The sequence below is a fragment of the Polistes fuscatus genome, unplaced genomic scaffold (assembly GCF_010416935.1).
Source record: "Polistes fuscatus isolate 324 unplaced genomic scaffold, CU_Pfus_HIC Scaffold3, whole genome shotgun sequence".
NCBI lineage: Eukaryota > Metazoa > Arthropoda > Insecta > Hymenoptera > Vespidae > Polistes > Polistes fuscatus.
In genome coordinates, this window is record NW_025113107.1 from 2,052,894 (window position 1) to 2,075,563 (window position 22,670).

General features: G+C 29.8%; 2 protein-coding genes across 5 annotated transcripts in view; one reads left to right on the forward strand and one right to left on the reverse strand.

Annotated features, from left to right (window-relative positions):
- The window catches only part of LOC122519957 (tubulin polyglutamylase TTLL5), a 35,125-nt gene that overhangs the window by 4,710 nt on the left and 7,745 nt on the right, over positions 1-22,670 (forward strand). For both annotated transcript variants that reach the window (XM_043639797.1, XM_043639796.1), the window contains exons 2-4: positions 8,232-8,406; positions 9,105-9,188; positions 9,261-9,384. In XM_043639797.1, the coding sequence (XP_043495732.1) occupies positions 8,240-8,406; positions 9,105-9,188; positions 9,261-9,384 (375 nt within the window). In that variant the 5' untranslated portion in view covers positions 8,232-8,239. The remainder of the gene's footprint in view (positions 1-8,231; positions 8,407-9,104; positions 9,189-9,260; positions 9,385-22,670) is intronic.
- Positions 10,177-21,856, reverse strand: LOC122519958. 3 transcript variants are annotated; one of them, XM_043639800.1, is made up of 3 exons: positions 12,642-12,862; positions 12,476-12,527; positions 10,177-12,127 (listed from the first exon to the last, which is right to left on the reverse strand). In XM_043639800.1, the coding sequence occupies exon 3, from the start codon at positions 12,108-12,110 to the stop codon at positions 10,359-10,361; it is 1,752 nt and encodes a 583-aa protein (XP_043495735.1). In that variant the 5' UTR covers positions 12,111-12,127; positions 12,476-12,527; positions 12,642-12,862; the 3' UTR covers positions 10,177-10,358. The 3 variants fall into 3 exon arrangements, with proteins under 3 accessions (XP_043495735.1, XP_043495733.1, XP_043495734.1); XM_043639798.1 differs by lacking the exons at positions 12,476-12,527; positions 12,642-12,862 and adding an exon at positions 21,750-21,856; XM_043639799.1 differs by lacking the exon at positions 12,476-12,527.

Genomic DNA, 22,670 nt, shown 5'->3' on the forward strand with positions numbered 1-22,670 from the left:
AAACGAACGTTCCTAATCTTTTTAAACTATTTTCCCATTCGTGATTTTATTCACCTCATCTCATTTAATGATTGAGTTATCTTCCAACGATCTTCCAGATCATTCTAACAGATTTTTTATTCTCGCCAATCTATTGGTGACAGGGATTTAATAATAGGGGTTGTGTGGGTAATTATTTGGATAATAATATGAGCTACGTGATCGTGATCTAAGTCAAAAAACAAATTATGCAAAGTTTATTTTATGATTTATTTTCTTTGTGTAATATTAATAATTTTAATATATAAGATAAATCATGAAATTTATTTTTTTTTTTTTTTAATTTTTTCACTCGTTTCATACTCGTCACGAAGAAATGGGGAAATAATTTGTTTTACGACGAGTATATTTGTTATGCGGAAAAAAGTAGTTATCTTTTGGTATTTGATCCAATTAGTTGTGTGGTGAACTCTTTAAAAAGTGCGTATTTAAATTGTTGTCGTAAAAATGAAACGATAGGATAAAATATCATTTCTCAACTACAAATATACTCGTTAATCACTGCTAATTGAAATAAAAATATTAATCGGCACATAATTTTCGGACAATCCAATAAATTATTGATAATGAAGTTCGGAAAAAATCCAATATCGTCTTTTAAGATGCACAGTTTACTTATCGTTATGTTGTAAAGTCTTTATTGAAACAAAAAAAAAAAACAAAATAATATTAGAAACTAGAAGGAAAATGTTACGTTCGATTGAGATGGAAGACAAGATAGATGGTTTAATAAAAAAGTTTAGAAGAAAAGAAAGAAAAGAAAAAGAAGAAGAAGGATGGTATTGGGTGTCCGTTATCGCGATCCTTTTTACGTGCAGAATCAATTACAGTAGATCGACCGATGGTAATTTTCAAGCCAATTTCATGAATATAACCACCACCACAATCCCCTTATTTTCAAGAATCCTACCATTAATGAACTCTTTTTTTATCCTTTTCTTCTTTCTCGTGTAGGTAAGTCACGTTTATATCAAGGACTCGAACTGTGATCTGTACCGATATTCAATTTCAATATATTCCTGTTCTATTTCGTTTGGAATGAAAGATTATCGTTCATCGATAATCATTCGAACTATTTTGTGTCGTTAACAATTTATCCAATTGATTGGATTCTTTCAAGAATTAAACGATACTTTGAAATCCAATCATTTTATTCCTTTTATTATTAAATGTATTATACAGTTAACCCATTTACATCCAATGTAAAAAAGATGACTATCATTTATTATCAAACGTGTAGAATTATCTGCACGTATGTGTTGTGAACAATAATAGGTCGACAATTAGGTACTGTTATTGGACTGAAAATATATCACCAGAAAATATTGTACCCCATTTTAATTGTTGTTTAATAGGTTTCTGGTCGTACGTTAACTCATGGTTGATATTTCTAATTTGAATCAACATCGTTTACGAATTTAATTTTCTTCATGAAAAATCAAATGTGCGGTGATTGGAATTGAGTAGATTGTTAATTCTAGCGTCTCTGTCGATATTCCGACAGTTCAATAACGAATTGTTTTCTATTTCAGTTAAATATTATTTTTTAATTTAAATTAACAATTATATATATATATATATATATAAAAATCTAATTTAATTTACAAAATTAAAAATCAAATACAAAGTGATACGAACCATACCAATTGTCATTCCGAGTGTCTCTTATTTACAAAGTTACACACACACACGCACACGCACGCACGCACGCACGCACACACACACACACACACACACCTTTGTGCCAATAATTATACCAGTTTACTGTTAAAAAATAGAACAAAATTTGTTTAATCATTTGACGATATAAATAATTGTAATAAAAATAAATGATTCCAATTGCCATATTACCACAACCACCCCCCACCCCACCCCACCCATATTTTATATACATTATCATAATTCGTACGATAATGCAAATGGGCATTCCGAGTTTTTAATGATGAAAAACGAATCGTTGGAAAATGAAAAGGAAAAGAAAGTTTGTATTTTGCGAAGCAGTTTAAAACTTAAGCGGTTGGCAGGATCGAAAGTGTTGGTCTCAGTCGATCCGGTTACCCGATCGATTATGTAATGAAGCAAATGGGGCCGTACCGTTGGTTACTTCCGGACTGGCCGACAGTTCGACTAGCGTCCTGTTAAGAAAGATAGACCGTTACACGACTTGCGTTCACCAAGTAATTTATTATTCACCGAAGGAGGTGCAGACCTATCGGAAATACCTGTTGGTGGTCTCGTTGAGTGGGCGGATTAAGTCTACATTTTCACAATTCATCGTCATGATTATAAGGGACGATCTGTCTTGACAGAATATTTGCATAAATAAATCTGAGAGCTTTGATATTATACGAGTTTTCTTTTTTTTAATACCAAGATAAGAAAATTAATTACCCATATTTTCGAGCTGCAATTGATAATCGTTTATAAATAATCTTTCATTGGTTGATAAATAAAAATTATGAAATATTTTATGAAGATAATTAGATTATAAAATAATATTCATTATTTATTGGTATGTGATTTGAAACCATAGTAAGCCCATATAAGATTAAATACAAATTATTGATAATTTCAACATTATACTCTTATTATATATATTGGCGAACTTGAAACTAAATATAAATATAAATGATAAAAAGGTTTGTACAAAAGTTAGAAAAATTTTATAAATATTTGTAAATACATTCGTTAAGATTTCATGTATATTTTCATCATTCGCATTATTGGAAAGAAGAATTTCAGACAGTTTCTGAATGTATACGATACGGGATAGAGAATGCAGGTGGAGGAAAGGGTGTGCATACAGGAAATCGGAAAGTCTAGGAAATCAATACAGTTCCTTCAAAGGTCAAAAGAGAACTGAACAAAATATTCTCGTAGTGTATTTTGTGTTACAATAATCCTCGATAGTTTATCTTCACAAAAGCTGCTTGAAATCATCACACACACGCGCGCACACACTTCCTCCATCCCCGATCTACCTCCCCTTCCCCATTTTATATCCAAGTTTGCTGCACTGTTCGTGTTATTTAATTTCACAGTTTTTTCAAAATAAACAGGTGTGTGTGTGTGTGTGTGTGTCAAATCTGTTGGAAACTTTTTAATATACCTGTATAAAAATTCTTCAATGTTGTCAATGGTTATCGAATATTTTAAGCGAGAGAACTGAGCATTCAAACTGAACGGATTAAATTGAAGCAAACCCAGATATTACGAAACAATTTGTATATATAATTTATATTTTAATTTGATTATATTTATTAGCAATATGACGTGAGTTTTTGAAAAATTTGGAAATAAAGTATTAATAGAGAAGAAAAATAATTGACTAATAAATGCAGTGATGGGAAAAGAGTGATATTGTTAACAAGATAAAGTATAAGAGAAAGATAGGATTAAAAAAGCAATATAGAATAGAAGAAAAGATTCGGTCGGTGAACCAAGACCACAAGTGTTTCCCTATATATCACATTGTAGTCGTTTGTGTGAAAGGTAAAATCGATCGATGTATTCTAAAGGAAAACTCTCCCTTGTTCGGTAAGAGTTGAGACGATACGATTGCGTGCGTTAAATGTATGGCTCGAGTTTAATTATCCGTCGAAATCACCACCCTGTTAGATGTGTTCTCATTAACGTTCAACAATCTTTTCTCATTTTTCTTAATATTACTATTTTCATTAGGTAAGTCTATAGATATTCGATAAACTGGTGAAATTATTAATTGTTTTTCTGCCTGATTTTCACAATCGGATTTTAAAATAAAAATTTTACAAGAAATCTATCAGACCATTAAAACACTGATTTTCTTCAAACTCTATATAGTTGTACGTGTCCATTAGGACCTTAAAGTTCAAAACTTTTCAATCTCTCTCGTGTGTTACGCTCTATACTTTTAAAATCATCCATGTATATTTTTGTTTGTAATTTCTTTTTCCATTTGTTTTCTTTGAAACGGTTGAGGATTGAAAATCCTACTGCTTACACCGTGTACGGTCTTAATGGATCCCTACAACTGTGTAGAGTTTAAAAATAATCGGTGTTTTCGTGTTTGATGGAGTCTATGTTAGTACGTTTCTTTTGTATTTGTACTTTCATTTTTATTTATGTGTCGGTAATTATGATAGTGTAATAAATAAAAATATTACATAAATTATGTAAAATATTTAAGTAATAATATTTGATTATAAAAATTGTAATATATTACAAATAAGTAGATTACATTTACTTTTATTACAAAATCAATATTTGAATTTTTATATAAGAAATTATTTATCAAAATGATCTTTAATTTATTAAATAAATATATATTATAAATAAATAAAGAATTACGATAACATATTTAATATTATTCAAATAATTGTGTATAATCCTATAAATTATGTGTAATAAAAAATCGTTCAGTTCTTTTTTTTTTTTAAATATAAAAATAAAAAGTTAGATCAAAAAATGATTTAGTTTATTTCAGAGACGAGATAAAGATATAAAAGAAAAGATTTCCGGAAAATTTATGTGACTTACGTATCATTAGAGGAAGATCACGAGAATGTAGCAACTTCTTCCTCTTTGACATTATGCCAAAAATACGTTTCCTCTTTCTCTTTCATCGTATCTCCCACTTACGAAGATTGATGGAGAGAGAGAGAGAGAGAGAGAGAGAGAGAGAGAGAGAGAGAAGGTTACGTAAAAAAGTATGAAAAAGAAAAGAAAAAGAAAAAAAATTAAGTCAAAGACTACCGAAACGAAGCATGTTTCCTGAATTTGAGCCAAAGAATAAAAGTTGAATCCTTAATAGAAAATAATAGAGGTTTCCGTTTGAAACGATTACCATACGATCGTAAATTAAAAGTCTTTCAAAATTTCATATTTGTGAATTATGTCCAATATTTACGTTCCTAATTTTGTACTATTTACAATTTTGTAATTTGAAATCTAAATATGGGGATATGGGTTGAAAAGTTTCGAGCCTATTAACATATGTAAACAAATTTTTATTAAATAAAAAAAAAGAAATTATAATAAAATGATGTGATCAAAACTTGTCAACCTATCTTTGTACAATAATAACAAAATGAATTATCGAAACAAAAGTATAAAATGGTCCGTAGAAATATAAGAAACGTGAAAATACTACGCACACAGGATTACAAGTTAACGTTAAATCCGGAATGAAATAGATAAATGATAAAAAACAGGTTTTATGTTGTTATCGGTATTACGATATGGGCCAATGAAAGGAAGCGCATTGACGTGTTCAATGAAATGGAAAGACAAGAAGGTGGATGGACAAGGTCGTGATCAAACGAAGATGAGGAAAATGTTGGGAAACGTGCCAAAGTCGTTAGGCATTGCGGATTATCCTCTTTTTCCTACTCGTCCACGTCTTCGTCATATTCGTCACCTTAAAACAAAAAACCTCTGACGCAAACACCTGTATTTCTCGTATCACTCCCCCCACCCCCTTCTTCTAGAACCCAATGTGAATCGAAATGATTTTACAAATTCTATCAAAGTAATTTCCATTACTCAAGAGACCACCACCTTTGCAGTTTAGGTCGCGTGTCTGAGTACTTTTAAGGTATAATATCGTGCAAAAGACCCCATGGTTTGTTTGGGAACATGTACGAGGTGATTACTATAATATATTATAGGTGTGTTCATGCGATCGGCATTCATATGAAATTTTGTTCGTCTAATGATTAAATCGAAACACGCGACTTTGTTCCCTCCTGTTGTTTCCTTTTTTTTCTGGGTTTGTTTTTTTTTTTACTATCTCACGAAGTAGTAACACTCGAGTAGGTTTGTTTAAATAGTTTAATAAATATGATGCATTGCGAAATTGTGAAATAAATATTTGTTAATTTTAATTTGTAGATTCAAATTGTGGGGGTGTAATTCTAATTTATTTTCGATATATATGTTTGCTCTATTGAATATTAATATAAATATTTTAAATGTGACACACACACACAATGACATGCGAGTAATGATTTTTATTTGTGTTCCGGAGAAGTAATAGAATTTTTATTTTTTATTTTTATATAAGTTTACGTTTGGAACGATTGAGGGTTAAAAATTATTAATTTATTTAATCTTGTATATGATTGACATGCAACTTGAAACTAGCACACTCATATGTGTGTATCTTTTAAATCTTATTATTATTATTTTCTATGATATACTACTACAAGTATCATATTATATCATTTTCTTTATAGACACGAACCAACAATTAAATTATAAAGATCGTATGACATAATTATATTTAACAATCTCAAAATCCAATTTTTTTTGTATAATTAATTTGAAATTCTTATAAAAGAAAAAAAATACAGGAAAGAATAGAATGTTCATTAAGCAAAGTAGGTCATGTTTTGTTTACCCATCAAAAATAAAAACTTATGAATTTATCTTTCAAATGTAACGAGTTTTAAAATTAAAAAGAAATTCCTTTCTTTTTTATTTACCTTATGAACTTACAATACGCCCACGCTTATTATAATTAATATTGTTTATTTATTAATTTATTATATAATGCAAAATATTAACTACACAGTATTTATAATATTAGCTATATTATAGTAATGTGTTAATAAAATCTGACAATATTCTTATCACTATTTTATACATCTAATTTTGATTTATAATTTTTGTTTCACTTGCATACAACATGAAATGAATTAACCGTGTTACAAGAGGGTCGAGTGTTAATGTTTTGTTATAATGTGTATATATATTACAGATACATAAAGTTCATGGTTTATCAAATATATTAAACGGCTTTCTCCCTTTTCCTTCTTATGCAAACGATGCATTACAATCGCATAATCACTTCAGTGACTCACGCACAGTCCACTCCTTAGTACCTGTTTTTTACTTTCTGCGTGATGACCGAGGGTACTCTAATGCAATATGCAGATTTTTGTGTTAAAAAAAGAAGTAGAAAGGGTATCTCTAAACTCATTTGTACGAATGATCGATAATTCATGAAATGTTAAAAGAAGAAAAAAAACAAAATTAATTGTTTCAATTATTCCTGAAGCTATTTTTCTTGTTTCTTTTACGAATGCCTTGTCATTTTCCTCGTGTTCTCCATTCCTTTATTTTCTATTCTCCACAGTAATATTAACAACCTAAGTGTAGAAAGTTAGATTTGGCATATGTACGACCTTTCGTGACACGTTTTCGTGCTAGACTTTAAAAAAAAAAAGAAGAAAACCCGAAGCAACGATGCTGTGGCATTTCAAATGTAACCCTCGAAAATAAGATAATTATTATTTCATTCTAACTTCTTTCATTCTGATTTCATTTCTAACTCCCTTATCTTCAAGTTAAATTTGCCGTTATAAAAAGCCGTTTTGTGAATCTGTTATAACATTATTCAGTTTATTAATATTTGATATAACAACGATACATCATTTGGAATAATAAATTCGAGTACTACTGTACACTTATGTTGTAAGCATAGAGCAAAACTCACTTAGGTACTAAAATAACGTCTTGTGATTCAAGGGTAGACTATACAACCCTTACTCGTGGCCTTACGAACTTTGCTTCGTGCATAATTTGGATCCTCGGTTATAATGAATAGCCTAACATGAATGGGAAAGCCTCAATAAATAAATTTATTTTTCAAGGAATGAAACTATGACAAGATTTTGTCAATCTTAATTTTGTTCTATTTTTGGGACTAAAGCAGTAGTAGTTCAAAAGGTCAAAGTTTTATGTCCCGTCTTCTTTAACATCTATGAGAAATGACGACTAAGGTGAAACCTTGCAGGTGCATATCTCGAAGGACTTGGGGTGGTATTGTGTGATAAGTTTTAATACTACTTAAGAAGAAAACAGCCTGACATCATTTTCCTTAACTTAATCCATATTACAAGATCATTGACGTATCCCGATCGATATCAGTTATGTTCATGGTAATAATTTGCAAAATGTAGAACAAGCATCGAAAAATAATACATAGGGCAGGTACTAGTCTACGATGTCTCTCGTTCGAAAGATTTTTCGATTTAAAATAACGTTTGATTTGTAATTCTGTTATTAGGATATAGAAGATAAAGAATATAAAATAGAAACTTTTATATACGTGTTTATATTCGTGTTATAAAGGCATTTTATTTTATTATAGCCCTTTGGTTATTTATAGAACACTTGATCTGAATATTATTCTTCTGTGTGATTTGTAGGATCGATCATGTTGTCCCAAAGGAAAGGCACTACGATAAGAAAATTGGAAGGAAAACGACCAAAAGAGTCAATGTCATCCTCCAGTCTTTCTGGCATGTCACAATTATCCAATAGTAGCGAGGAAGCTCTCGAACCTTTCGTGCATAAACCACACAACTCTAATATCGATAAACGGTGAGTATTGGAAAACTATTTAAAATGGTGTTACGTTCCAGCCAATTTGTATGCACGTCGATTATTTCTCTACGTGACTGCAATTAGCGATTCGGTTTTTAAAAAATTTTCTTCTCTTTTTTTTTCTTTTTCTTTTTCTTTTTCGTGTATCTTTGTACAAGTGAATAGTTAATTACTGTTGAAATTTATTTTATTAAGTTAATCTAATACGCAGTATGCACGAGTGCATCTAATTACCGGAATGCACAAGTTTTCTCTAATTATCAAAGTAAAACGTTTCACGAATAATTAGAAAGAAGTGAACGTAATTATTTGATGTAAGCAATTATCGCGATAATGTTAATTCTGACGTTCGAGCTAGTGAGCAAACGAACAGAATACAAAGTGAAAGTTCGATTAGCGTGATTCCTTTTTTTTAATTGCAAGTATTATACTTCTTTTCTTTTTCTTCTTTTTAATCGACTTTCTAAATACTTTTCAAAAATATTTCCGCGAAAAAATTACCTTCCTTATCGACTTTCAATATACATCGAAAAGCAGCGCTATCTGTTAACGTCTTGCTAAAACTATTCGATCTACGTTACCATCGTATTTTTTAACGCGCGGTAAAATTTGAAACAAACTCTTGTCTTGTGTGTGCTGTTATTATTATTTAAATATTTTTCTGTTTTTTTTTTTTTTTAATTGGTAAATAATAGCACAACGAAAGATCAAAGTCCAATAAACAACGAATGGCTGTTGAATCATCCGGTTGGAAACAGGGCGCCTACTTTACGTTTTAAGTAAGTATACCTAAAATGAAAATTTATTATTATGTTTATGCATTATTTTTATTATTCCTTTTGTTATTTTAGGTGTTGCGCTTTGTCAACGCCTCCGGAAGATCCACCGGCTAAACAGTTACATATGACATACAAAATTTTTCAAACGGATACCAAACTTATCAATCTCATACTGCAATCCCATGGCCTATCGGAGGTAAGTTAGATATATTTACAAAAACAAAAAATTAAATCAAATATTATACGAACAATGTAATATATTTTAATTGAATTCTAACTAATATTTTGTATTTTATGAAAGTAGGACAAATCTTAACCTTTTCTTTATTAGCGACATATATAGAGGTCGTATTATGCGATAATACGCATGTACTAACGAATTTATATTGAACACAAAGCCGTAACAAAAGGGTTAATCATAAAGCTTAATTATTGGACGGATTATTTAAAAAAATTATAAAATTACTAAAATTTTCTTCAAGTATTATAATTGAACTCGAACGTGTATATATACATATATGTATATATGTTCATGAAGAACAATTTTATTTGTCTTATTATTGTTTACTCTAAACAAGATAGGAAATATAATTGTTTATTTCCCTTGTCATTTGATTTATTTCTCAAAAAAAGTATTCCTCTTATCAATAACATAAACTAATGCGTGTATATTAAATTTAATTCCTGCCGTTATATTCTTGTTATATTTTAATAACAAAGTTTAATAAGGACAGTATTTTCAGTTTGAACTTTTCGATAAAACTATTAAGTCTCGTACCCTATTAGTATTATATTGTGTTTGAATACTTTAATTTTACATTATTGTGTATGATATAATATAATATAATATAATATAATATATATCATTTTCGAAAAATTATTATTATTCAGAAACATTTGAATTTTCATAAAATATACCTTTGTTTTTTTATTAAATTTAAATTTAATTCGAAAATGGCAACTTTATATTATATTTTTCCCTTTTTTCGTTTTATATTTCAAAACTCGTCATAGTAAACATGTATTGAATACTGATAAATGAAGAGTCTTTGAAAAATATTAGATGTATAGAGATTTTGATAAAACAGCTAATTAATAATGTCATGGTCTTTAAAATACTTGAAAAGACTGTCTCAAAATAATTGAATAATCAGTCTTAATGTGCACGAGCTACTGAATACAATTGCTCCAAAACCAATGAGAACCAGGACACAAATCCACATCTAAATTGGCATGTGCCAGCGTCTTTCTTAACATATTTATACCGTCACAATCCAATCCCCAATTATTTAAATTACCAATTCTTCTTAAGCGTTTGCAGTTATAAAAAATATTTAACACAGTTGGCGCTGATACTCTGCTGGCTTCGTATATGTAGAAACATGATAAATTCTGCACTAAACTATTTTCTGTTCTGCCGGTTTCTTCATAACTTTGGGGCCATAAGGGCGTAGTCAATAATTTTTCTAAGTGTTCGTTAGTTAGATCAGAACAACTGTGAATATGAAGGGTTGTTAATTCCGGCACCAAGGAGAGAATTTTAATTATAACCAAGGCAGTTACTTTATGTCCCAACCGAACTTTTTTCAAATATTTGAGAGGTGGTGGATCTGGTCCTGCTGACCATACAACAATGGAGCCATCAATCATTAGTTTTCTGAGATTAGGGCAACTGCTGAAGATTTTTTTCAAATCTATTGTCAATACATGATTACGTTGAGCAACATGAAGATTAAGTTCTTTAAAATTTGTACCATCAGTGCGTAAATATTCATAAAAACCATTTATCCATCCATTTTCAACAGGAATACTATGTATGCTCAAAGAAGTGACACAGGGAAATAATCTTAGCGCTTTTGGTGGATGATTAGGTTCAAAAATATGTAATGTTTCAACTCTTGGGCATGCCTGAGCAAGAAGTTCTAGACGTTCAAGCGTTGTTTTAGTGCTTCTTGCTTGCGTTAAAGCAAGTGGAGCTTCGAATTCAATAAATCCTTTATTCATCCTTTCAACCACGCTTCCCATGTGATTGTACTCTGCTAACGATTCCAGATTAGATATGTATACTAACGCCAAAATTACGCCAGAGCATGTAACGGTAGTATTAGCAATATTAAGAACTTTCAGGGTATCACAAATAGAATTACGATTTTCATAATATTCCAATAAAACATTTTCCTTGTCTTTCTTTCTGGATCTGGCACCAGGCTTCGTCTTTAGTCTGTTCATCATCAAGGTTTTCAGTTTGAACCAACTGTTAGGTGGCTCTTGCGTAGACGTAATAGTTGCTTTGTCTTTTAATTCGACTTCTAGTAACAGTTGTTTCAATCCTGCATCTGTTACTTGTTTCGAACATGCTATATCTAAGTGTACCAACTTAGGGCATGTTTTCCCAATGACTTGAAGTACTGCATCGTTAGCTATATTGCGAAGAGTCAAACTTAAGAGATTTTCCATGTTCAATAGAGCGGACCTTAACAACCTGCAATCTAATCTGAGTAAGGCAGAGCGAGCCAGTTCTAAAGACTCTAGTCCAGTCCCTTCAGATGCTAATAACTTTAAGAGCGACGTTTGATGGCTACATCCATAGTAACAACAAAGATTCACCTTTAACTGTTTGATATCATGATTAAGAAGCAATGCTAATAAATACAGAGGAGCAGGACCAGAAATTAAAGATGAACCATCCAATGAGGGACCGTAGAGCATTCTCGAAGTTTCTTCAATAACTTGAGTGCGTAGGCTTGCGGGTAAGGCATTGATATAATATGGTCTGATAACTTGTTTTGCGTAAGCGAGCACCTGTGCTGATGAAGTCTTTTGAGAAAGCACTTGCAGTCGGCGGCACAACCCGTCGAGATGTTGACATATTTCCCGCAAACTAAGACCTTCTAAGGTCTTAGGCTGACGGCGGTCAGGCATCTTCTCTTGTTTATTCACTGAAAGTACAAATGAATAATGTTAATTATCATATTCTCTATAATATTAATCATTCAACAAAGATATAAAGGACATTTTGTAACTGATGGTACAAGCGAGCAGGTAATGATTCTATGTGAAAAACTAAGTCGAAAATGTAGAATCAAATTTGTTTATATAAGACCAATCTTTTCATATAGAATCATTTGTACCATTAATTACAGAACACCCTGTATATGAAAGATAGGTGATAATAAGGTATAGATATTAATATATATTTATATTCAGTAACATTCGAAAATTACTTATACGTAAAATAGATTGTATGAAAGTAATAAGATTAACTATATATATATATATATTAATACCTAACAATAGCTGCACCAACGGCAGGAAATCGAGACTTTGAGGTTAACCGCACTAGAACGTTAAAGTATAATACTTTCGTTTATTTTTTAACGATTAAACAAATTCTCAGAAAATGTTTCGAGTTGATAAGAAAAAAAACAACAAACATGAAGTCGATAGACTTACACTACTCTATACTCTTGTTTTATTTTTTTCTTGTATCTCTATGAACAAGAATTCGGGTGGTTCCGTCGCATCACATTTTCAGTATTATGTTTCTTCGAAAGAGATGGAAAAAATGTAGGCACATGCGCAGTATTGCTCGACATAATATTGAATTAAAGTCAAGAGCGAGAGAGAGAGAGAGAAAGAGAAAGAGAAAGAGATATTGCCGTATTTTAAAGAGAAACGTTCGTATCAACATTGGTGCTAAATTCTTTTTTTCTTTTCTTAAATTGATATAAAATTTGCTGATTTTTTTTTATAATTACTTATATAAATTTATACGCGCACAGATGCACCTATATATTTATTTTTGTTGAAATATTATTTAATATTATATTGTATATATATATATATATATATTTTTTTTATATTAAATAAATTATGTATTTTTATTTTTTTTTGTGAATATTAATCATTTATAATTTTATATTTAATTAATATTATAATTTATATTTTTTTAATGTGTGTGTGTCTATATATATATATATATATATATATATATATTAATATATTATATATATTATATATATTAATATATATATATATATTAATTTAATTCAATTTTTTATATATAGAAACAAAGTCAAAAAGAAAAAACAATTCGAGAATCGATCGATAAAACGCGCAATCTTTGAAATATCCATAAAGCATGTTTACTAAAGAATCATATATCGATCCAACTATCATAAATAATCCGATCGACATTATCTTACTGGTTTTTTCTTTCCTTCTTTTTGCTTTTTATTCTTTTGTTTTTTCTATTCTACAGAATTTACATATTAATTCACATGTAATTTACAAGATTTATAAATTATACGGAGATTATGTGTATATATTATACTCATTTATAGCAAAAAATAAAACGAAGTCAAATATTTGGCACGATCTTCATTTTAAATGTTAGTTCATTCGTTCATTTATTCATTTATACATTCTTTCATATGTTCATATGTTCATTTATTCGTTTATTCACATTCCTTCATTCATTTTATTATTTAATTGTAAGATCGAATAATCGTAGTTATTAAATTGTCAACTTTAGTTGTAATTAAAAAGGTATAACACAGGAAGTAATTTATTGTATAACACGTTTTAAGAGAATGAGTGTTGAAATTTTCGTTTAAGTCTAATAACTCAATGAGAGACCTTCAACAGTAAATATAGCAAACGTTGCGAATATATACTCGTATACGTATGTATAATGCAAAACTGAAAAGTATCACTGTTGGACTTTTTAATGGATATTAAAACATTGGTAATATGTATTTATCAAGTGTAATACGTTATACGGTTACTTCTGGTATCTTTTTATTATTAGCAAAAAATATTATTGATAATAAATTCACATAAACATACACACTCGCACGTTTTTAAATAAATAAATAAATATATATTTATTATTATCCAAGCAAAAAAAGGCGAAAAAAATGAATATTTTTTCTTTTTTGTCTTAAATCCGAAAAGAATATGGCTAATTATTAATATGGCAAATATTTTGTAAAAAATACTTTGCGACCCGATCATTGTTCGACTTTAATATTTGTTTATTCAGAAAACACGAGGAATTATATCATGCAATGTAAAAATAGATCGTAGGGTTCCATTAAAAAAAATCTACCAATAACCTTGAAATCTTATAAAGAGTGACCTCGAATAAAAGTTCTTTCAGTCGGATGTATGTAACCCTTTTCAAGTAACGTAACTTTGTCTTGGATATTTATCCATAAGATTAAAAATAACGGAGATATATATATTTTAAGTGATTATAATTATTTATTTATTTTTATTTATTTAATAATATTTTATTGACCCTAGAGCCTAGGCTCCCTAAAGGCCATTAATTACAGTATAGTACAATGTAATGTATAGATAAAACAAAACGGAAGTGAAAATTATGTAATTATTATTAAACTTATCATTATATTAGTAGTAACGCACAGTAAGTAGATAAAAGTAAAAAGAAAATAGTAAATAATAAATAAAAGTATAATGGTTCTATAATAGTAGTATAGTAGTATTGGTTCAAAGCAATAAACATATGGTTAAAAAAAAAAGAGAGAAAAAAAACAAAACAAAAATTAAATTAAATTAAATCGTAAGTCACAAAACACGCTGAATATCTCTATCAATAAAGTAGGTATAACATCTTAATCTGAATTCTTTATAGTCACTTAAAGCTATGATATCTTCCGGTAGTTGATTCCAAATACGAACAGCAGTAACCAAAAATGATTTGTCATAAGTCCTGGTTCTTGCATAAGGTAAACATAATACATCCAATTGCCTGACAGCACGACCACGAACAGAAGTAAGAATACTAAAGTTCGTTCTTAATATTTTGTCGTGCTGAAGACGCAATATTTTGTATACTATGCAAGCCATTAAGAAGTCATGTCGATCTTGTAAAGTAAACCATCCTAAAACTCTTCTAAACGGAGTAGTATGCTGATATCGTTGCAAACGAAAGATAAACGATGTTCCAGCGGTAATATTACGTTGCTGAGAGCCAATACTATTATACAATATTATTTACAAAGACTATGGATGTTTGATAGGTCCATTGACGGCAAAATTTTCACTGGTTCCGATCCATTCTTAAGGTTCACGCAAACAGAATTAGTCGTAATCCAAATATTTTTTTTACTGATGTGAGGAAACTTCTTGATAATGTTTTGTCGCAGTTTATACAATGCCGTTGGATACCGCTTGTTTACAAACACTGGTATCTTTTGTGACCCATTGATGACTAGGTTTGCAGTAATATCATTGCGTTTCCTCCTGCAGGCAATAAACTTATCGACCAAATTTGGCGAATGGCATTTTACAATGATATCCCGTTCGCGAACAATGTTTCCTCTAACATTTTTCTTTTTGTTGTATCCAATTCTCTCTACCAATGAAAAACTATTAACGCTTACATCAGGAACCTCTAAAATTTTTCCGAGTTTAAGCTGGTAAGCAGCTGGTAAGCTTTCCGAAGCCGCCTCTGGGAGATCCGAAATAACAAATTGGTCACGAAGTTGATTAGATTCCATATACAGTTGGCGCATTTCTATCTCTTGAATGGCTTGCAATTGCGGATTGTTTGATTGGCCAATCATACAAGTTGCGTCCGATGATGACGCCGATTCAATTGCACCAACTCGCTTTTCTAAAGCTTTATAATCTTCGCGTAGAAAGTCACAATTGGCAGCTATTCCGTCCAGTCTTGTAGTCAGATCCGTGATTTTCGTATCAATGTCGTTTAATTTGTTTAACTTCATACTAATTTCCTCCAAAATAGAAATTGGATACTCATTCTTCCCTGTACACATAGGACATTTGCTGGTAACAAAGTCCTTGACCTCGGATCTTGAGTGAAGAGCATATCTAACTTTGACACAAGCCAAGTGAAATTTATGCTTACAAGTATCCTGGGTCGTAGCAGCGAAATTGTCAACAATTGGACGTATACAAATACCACACCACTCTGTAGTTTTGTCGGGCATGGTATAGGTGGCAATGTTAAGATAATAATAATAGAAGTAATATGACAGTACTGTCTGAATACGATATAAACTGTGGTTGAAAATCAACGGCCGAAACACAGATTAAAGGGCTTTTAACATGCACCCAAAATAAAAAAACTCCAATGTTACAAATAAAAATAACAAAGCACTATGTAAAGCAGTAAAAAAACATAAAAATTATTTTAATTATAAATTATAACACAACTAAACACAGCAAAATGCAGGAGGCACACTTTTAAACAGCCGTATACTTTACTGCGCCATCTACACTTTTTACTAATTATTAGATCATTCCAAGCATATCAAATTAAAAACATTGAGATTTTATGATCTATTACTTATCATATAAATAATTGTAATATAAAATATATATATATATATATATATATAACATTTTTTATATATTATTATAAAAAAATTAACATTACAATTATAATTATTGATGTTATAAAAACATAAAAATGCCACCAATCTTTTCGGACGTTTAATTTAATTTAATTTTATTTTATTTTATTTTGTTTTCTGTAGAATAGAATGGGATTTGTTTTGGTGAAATAAATTTCGAGCATTATCAGAATTCGTGTTCGGTGTTGTGATCGAAGGAACCAGAAGAATTTGTGAGATATCTTGGAGAAACGATTAAAATTCTATTCGACGCTCTAACACGTGCTCGTCCTTTTAAATATTTGTTTATGTCACGAAATGAGGAAGTTCATGATCGGCAGATCGAAGATTCGCGAAATGTTCGTTTTCATTGTACCTGAAGGATACATACATACATACATACATACATATGTATATATATATATGTATGTATGTGTAGAAATACGTAGAGTTATGTATATTTAAGCGAGGGCTTGCCTCGCCTCGTGTGAATTTAATTTCAAAGAAAGTTACGCACGCAAGCTCGCGTTTCACGTTTTAAACCCATTCCAAAGGAATACGTTGATTTTCAAAAGCAATGACATGATAGTCGATACCTTGACATTTAGATGAGAAACCTATACTAGTGAAATAATCAGCCGGAACTTATATGCTGAATTTCGTTTTCGACAATGGCAATGATCTATCCGGTGTTTATGGGTTTTATATATGTATATGTATATATCCATATATCTCTTTTTTTTGTAATGGGAAAAAAAAATTAGAAATATTTCGTACTAATCAAATATCCTGTTTCCTAAATTGCGAAAACATTTTATTACTTCCGCGATTAAGCAAGGTGAACAAATTCAGTTTTGATTCTTCTCTTAATTTAACATTTTATTTTTTATTTATGATCTAATGGTATTTTTTATATTCCATGAAATATTTTCTTCCTTTTATATAATCTTACATAATGTAATCTTTAATCCGTAAACTTATCTAATCTCATTTGAACTCGTGCTTGCAATTCTTTGTTTCATAAATATGCAGGATGTATGGATAATGATATAAATATGTGCGTACGTGTGGATAATTTTAATATAAAAAAAAAAAAACATTTCTATTTAATCATCAGAATGTATCAAATAATATTGTTCAATAAATTCAAACAACATCTGATACTTTGAAAGAGGGTCCGAAGATCAACGATATTGTAACTGTTAACGTAATATAATTATTTGGAATATATTATCTGATTAAAAAAAGACAAAAAAAACATGTCAGCAAAGTATTAAAAAATGGTACAACTCAATTATAATTTAAGAGTTTAATGGAAATTTACAAAGATACAAAGAAATTATTTTTTTTTCTATTCGGTTCACACGTGTCACATATTTTTAACATTCGACAATTTGTAATTATATTTAAAAAAAAAAAAACAAAAAGACAAAAAGAAAATATTTACTTTTATCCTTGAATTGGATATCTCGATAACAAAAAAGAACGCTTTCTTCTAATTGTGAGAAAAGATTAAAAAAAAAGAAAAAAAAAAGGGAAGATATTTTTCTTACTCGTCGTTACACCCGAGAACGAAAAAAAAAACAAAAAAAGAAAAAATTCGCGTAAACATCGACGATTATTATAATAATCCTTCACGATGGAAAAAGGAGAGGAGACGACACGTCCGAGTTGAAATTTAGGTAAATCGCGACTGATGATGATGATAATAATGCTATAAGGTAGAAAATGCAATCAGGTTATAGAACGAACGAAGAGACACACGATGGTGCGTAACGCGCGTCAACAAAACCGGTTTCTCACGCGACTTGGCCGATTATTAAAAGTATAAACTTTATTTTTCTTCGCTTTGAATTCTCAGACAAATCAACGGTTACTCGTTAACCATACGAGTCGTCGATAAAATCAGTGAAACGAATTCAACTAACCACGTGTTTGTTCCCCGAACTGGTTTCACGTATAATTTTTTTTTTCTTTTTTTTCAACTAGTCTAAGTTTTTTCGAACTTTTTTCTTTTTTCCTTCAAATTCCCGCATTATGAAAATTTTATGCTAATTAATTTCTAAAGTCCTCCAAAAAAAAAAAGTTCCGAAGAATTTTATTTTTCTCGTTTAATAATTTCTTTTCTTTCTTTCTATTTTTTTTTTCTCACCCCTCAACCCTCACTCCCACCTGTTATATCTGTAGTTTCGTTTTAGAAATATATATAGTTTTCGTCATTAGAAAAGATAACATTTTTATATAGAACAGTAAATGAAAATCTGAAATTAAAAATTTAAAAAAGAAAAACTTGTCTTATTCGTTAATTTAAAATTGCAGTTCTTATGTAGTGGCCCACTTTATAATTAACAAAAGTTATACCCTCCATTTTAAATGATGACGTTTCGTTTTCCTTATTCTTTTCTTTTTTTCCTTTTTCTTTTTTATTTATTATTTTTTCTATTTTGTCAACAAATTTCCAAACGCAAATTGAACGTAAAACGAATGCAATCGAAGAAAAAGAAATGAAGAAAAGAAAAATTCGCATTAATTGTTAAATCAAAAAAAGATACCTGGCACCACACCAATGTCGAGCATTTAACGTATTTATTTTTCGCGCGTACGCGTCACGTGTTCGATTTTAAATCGCAAAAGACATTTTTTTTTTGCGGGAAAAACAATGGACACGTCATGCGATGCGAATCGTTAGACGGTAATACCATTCGATTATTATTACTAATAGAAGGAATGAGATTACGAGAAAAGATCTTAGATAATTAATGTTAAACCTAAATAATGGGATTTATCATAATCATCATAATTATCATCACCATCATCATCATCATCATTATCATAAACGGAGATCATGATTCGAAGAGGATCCGCGATGGGGATTTTTATTGATGATCTATATGACACATAATCGGGATCACGTAATTTATGTTCCTTCTTCGAAGGTTAATTCGATCATCCCTTTTTATTTAATTTTTTTATCAAAGAAAAAAAAATAAGAAACAATAATAATAATAATAATAATAATAATAATAATAATAATAGTAAAAAAAAAAGAAAATGAACGGCAAAGTAAATTAACGATAAGTCTATCAACCATCATAGATTAAAAGGAAACAATTGTTTTGATCATTGTCGAGGAAAAAAAACTGACAACGTTTAAAAAGATCTCGATCTCTGCATTGAAACAACGCGTACTTCTTCTTTTGTACTTTTCTTTCACGTGCTTGCTTTTGGACAACTTCATTTATTTTGTTAATTCTTTTTCTTTTTTTTTTATTTTTAACAATAACGATAGATTCGCAAAATGGACACATTAAATGAGATTTTAAAATATTACATATTCGTTCGTTTTCGAAATATTAATCGAACGATATCGAGAGATATGGAAGGGATGAACAGGAGGTGGTAATCAAACGTAAGTGGATGTCATCGAATACTATTATTGTGAACATTGCAATCGATAGAAAATTAAGGGAAACAAAATCTAATTGTAAGAGAAAAGGTGTAATATTTTTCAAATGATTATCTTTATATCGGGTATCGTTTATATTATTTATCTACCTAATATTTATATTTAACTTAAGGTCACGAAAGGATTTACGATAAATATGAATATTTAATACACGGAATGATGCTTTTTAAACGAATTTTTAACGAAGATTTATAAAATTGAAATAAATAACCTTGGGATAAATTGCTTATAACGAGAATCGAGTGTTTCGATATATTCGATTGAACCTCGTTGATCTGTTAACAGACCGACCCCTTTGAAATCGAAAGCAAATATTACTTTGTGTACTCAAACTGACTGTTTCTCAATAATAATCTTCTTTTTTATTACGTTTTATCATCGAGATAAAACGAAATGATTGCGACAAATTGGTTGAGAGTTAAAGATTTCATTTTTGAGGTTATACTTCTTTTGGCGCGTTTGGGAAAATGTGATGGGAGTGATTTTTTTCCGAGCGACACCACGGGGTTTGTAGGTATTTACGATGCGCGGCAAATCGATTTCAAATTTACGGCAGAAAGTCGTCTCTCTTCTCTTCTTCTTCCTCTTTTTTTTTTCTCAAGCGGGCTACTCATCTAAGTACTAATCGTACTCAGCGCTGCTTGATTTAAATAATCGATCAGGAAGTAGTTCTATCACCGCGCCATGACCGTTGACGCATAAAGTAATTCGATATGTCTCCCTTATATATATTTTTGGTGTGGCTGTTATCTATATTTTGATATTTCTTTTTCTCTTTTTTTTTTATTCTTTTTTATCTATATAATGTACCGATCGATTGAAAATATGATTTCTTTCTTTTTTTTGTTAAATAAATAATAGATAATAATTAGTAGCTTATATCTTCTCATACTTCCAATCCTCCCCCTTTTTACCTGGTCACACTATATAATATATATATATTTATAAATTCAAAAATAAATAAATAAATAAATAAAAATATAATAATAATAATAATAAATTTTTTTTTTGAAGTTATTTTTTGAAGTTTTGAGGTGTTATTTCGTTTTGGTACGCCAAGAAGTATAACTTCTCACTTGCGTACATAAGTACACACCACCGTTTTTTCTTTCTTTTTTTTGCGTTTTTCTTTTTTACAAAAAAGCACTTAATAGAAAACAACTAGATCGATATAGGAAAAAGCATCAATTGTTGATTCTCTTTTCTTCCCTAAGTTAGAAATCCGGGCACAGAAAAGATCACGTGGCCGCTTCGAAATCCCGGACGGGTACGCTGCACCCGTGCATACATAAGTTACATAAAGACAAACATCGAATCCGGCATCAACTAGCTTCGAATCTAACTTTCACTGGACCATTTGTATTTACCCCGCTATTATTTCTATCGTACACTTTTTTCATAATTTATTTAAATTTAAATCTATTTATTCAACACTATTTAAAACCATTATCGAAGAGTTTGTTGTTTGTATTCAATGATTACTTTCTAGTTGGGATATCGAGGTCGATGTCTTTGAAACACGACTCTTTCATTACTTTTTTTTTTGTATATTTATTTATTTATGTATCTTTTTTTCCGGAAAATAACAGAAAAGAAATGCGACGAAGATATTACACTTTTTTTCTTATCTTCAAACGAAGTTTTGAACGAAAGAAGAAATAGATAAGGATATAGAGATAGAGAGAGTATTGAACGAATAAAATAGCTTACCTTGAAACAAGCAAGTCCCCTACGGGTGTCTCCTGAGCGATGGCTCGTGCTAGACTGTCGTATCTTCAAAGTTACTTGCGTCTTCTGAGTTGCTTTTCGATTTGCGACCTCGCCGTCATAGTTACTCTATTAGCCATTACTGTGGCGCCACCATCGCTACACTGGCATCATCTTTCTTCCCATAACCCTTGTTAACGATAACAATCAGTTTTTCGATTTATTTTTATGATATCAATACTCATATTTATTTTCCGTTAGATCAGAAAAATCAAAATGTATTTATTTATTTATTTAATTTTGCACTTATAGGAAACACTTAAAAGATTATCAAACGACGACACGAAGCACGAGTTAATTGGTATTTAAATTTAAAAATGGCGTCTTATCTTGTTAACGTTTAGCTATGTTTTTTTATAGAATTTGGAAAGAAAATTTGATAGAAGATAAAATGAAGATTAAAGTTAATTGAAGTTTAGAAGAAATAGTTAGAATAATAGAATAGAAGAAAATAGTTAGGACAGATAATTGGCTCGTTCGTTTCTACATTTTACGAGGCCCTGTGAAAATTTAATAATATTTATAAAAATTATAAATGGAAGAATATTTTGTTATAATTAATATAATAAAAATATTTATGCACATAAATAATAATTTATATAATAACGAAAACAAAAAATGTAATTAATTTTCTTTTTCCATTTGAAGCAACCAGCAAATGTGATGTATCCACATATTATTTATATTCAATACTCACATACGAGGAAGACTATATATATATATATATGTGTAGTGTTTATTATTTATGATTTACAATATAAACAATATACAATACATATCTATGAATATTTATCTTTATCATTTGTACATCGTTCGTTTCATTTAATCATGATCTATATGATCTATAGCGATTCAAAAATTATT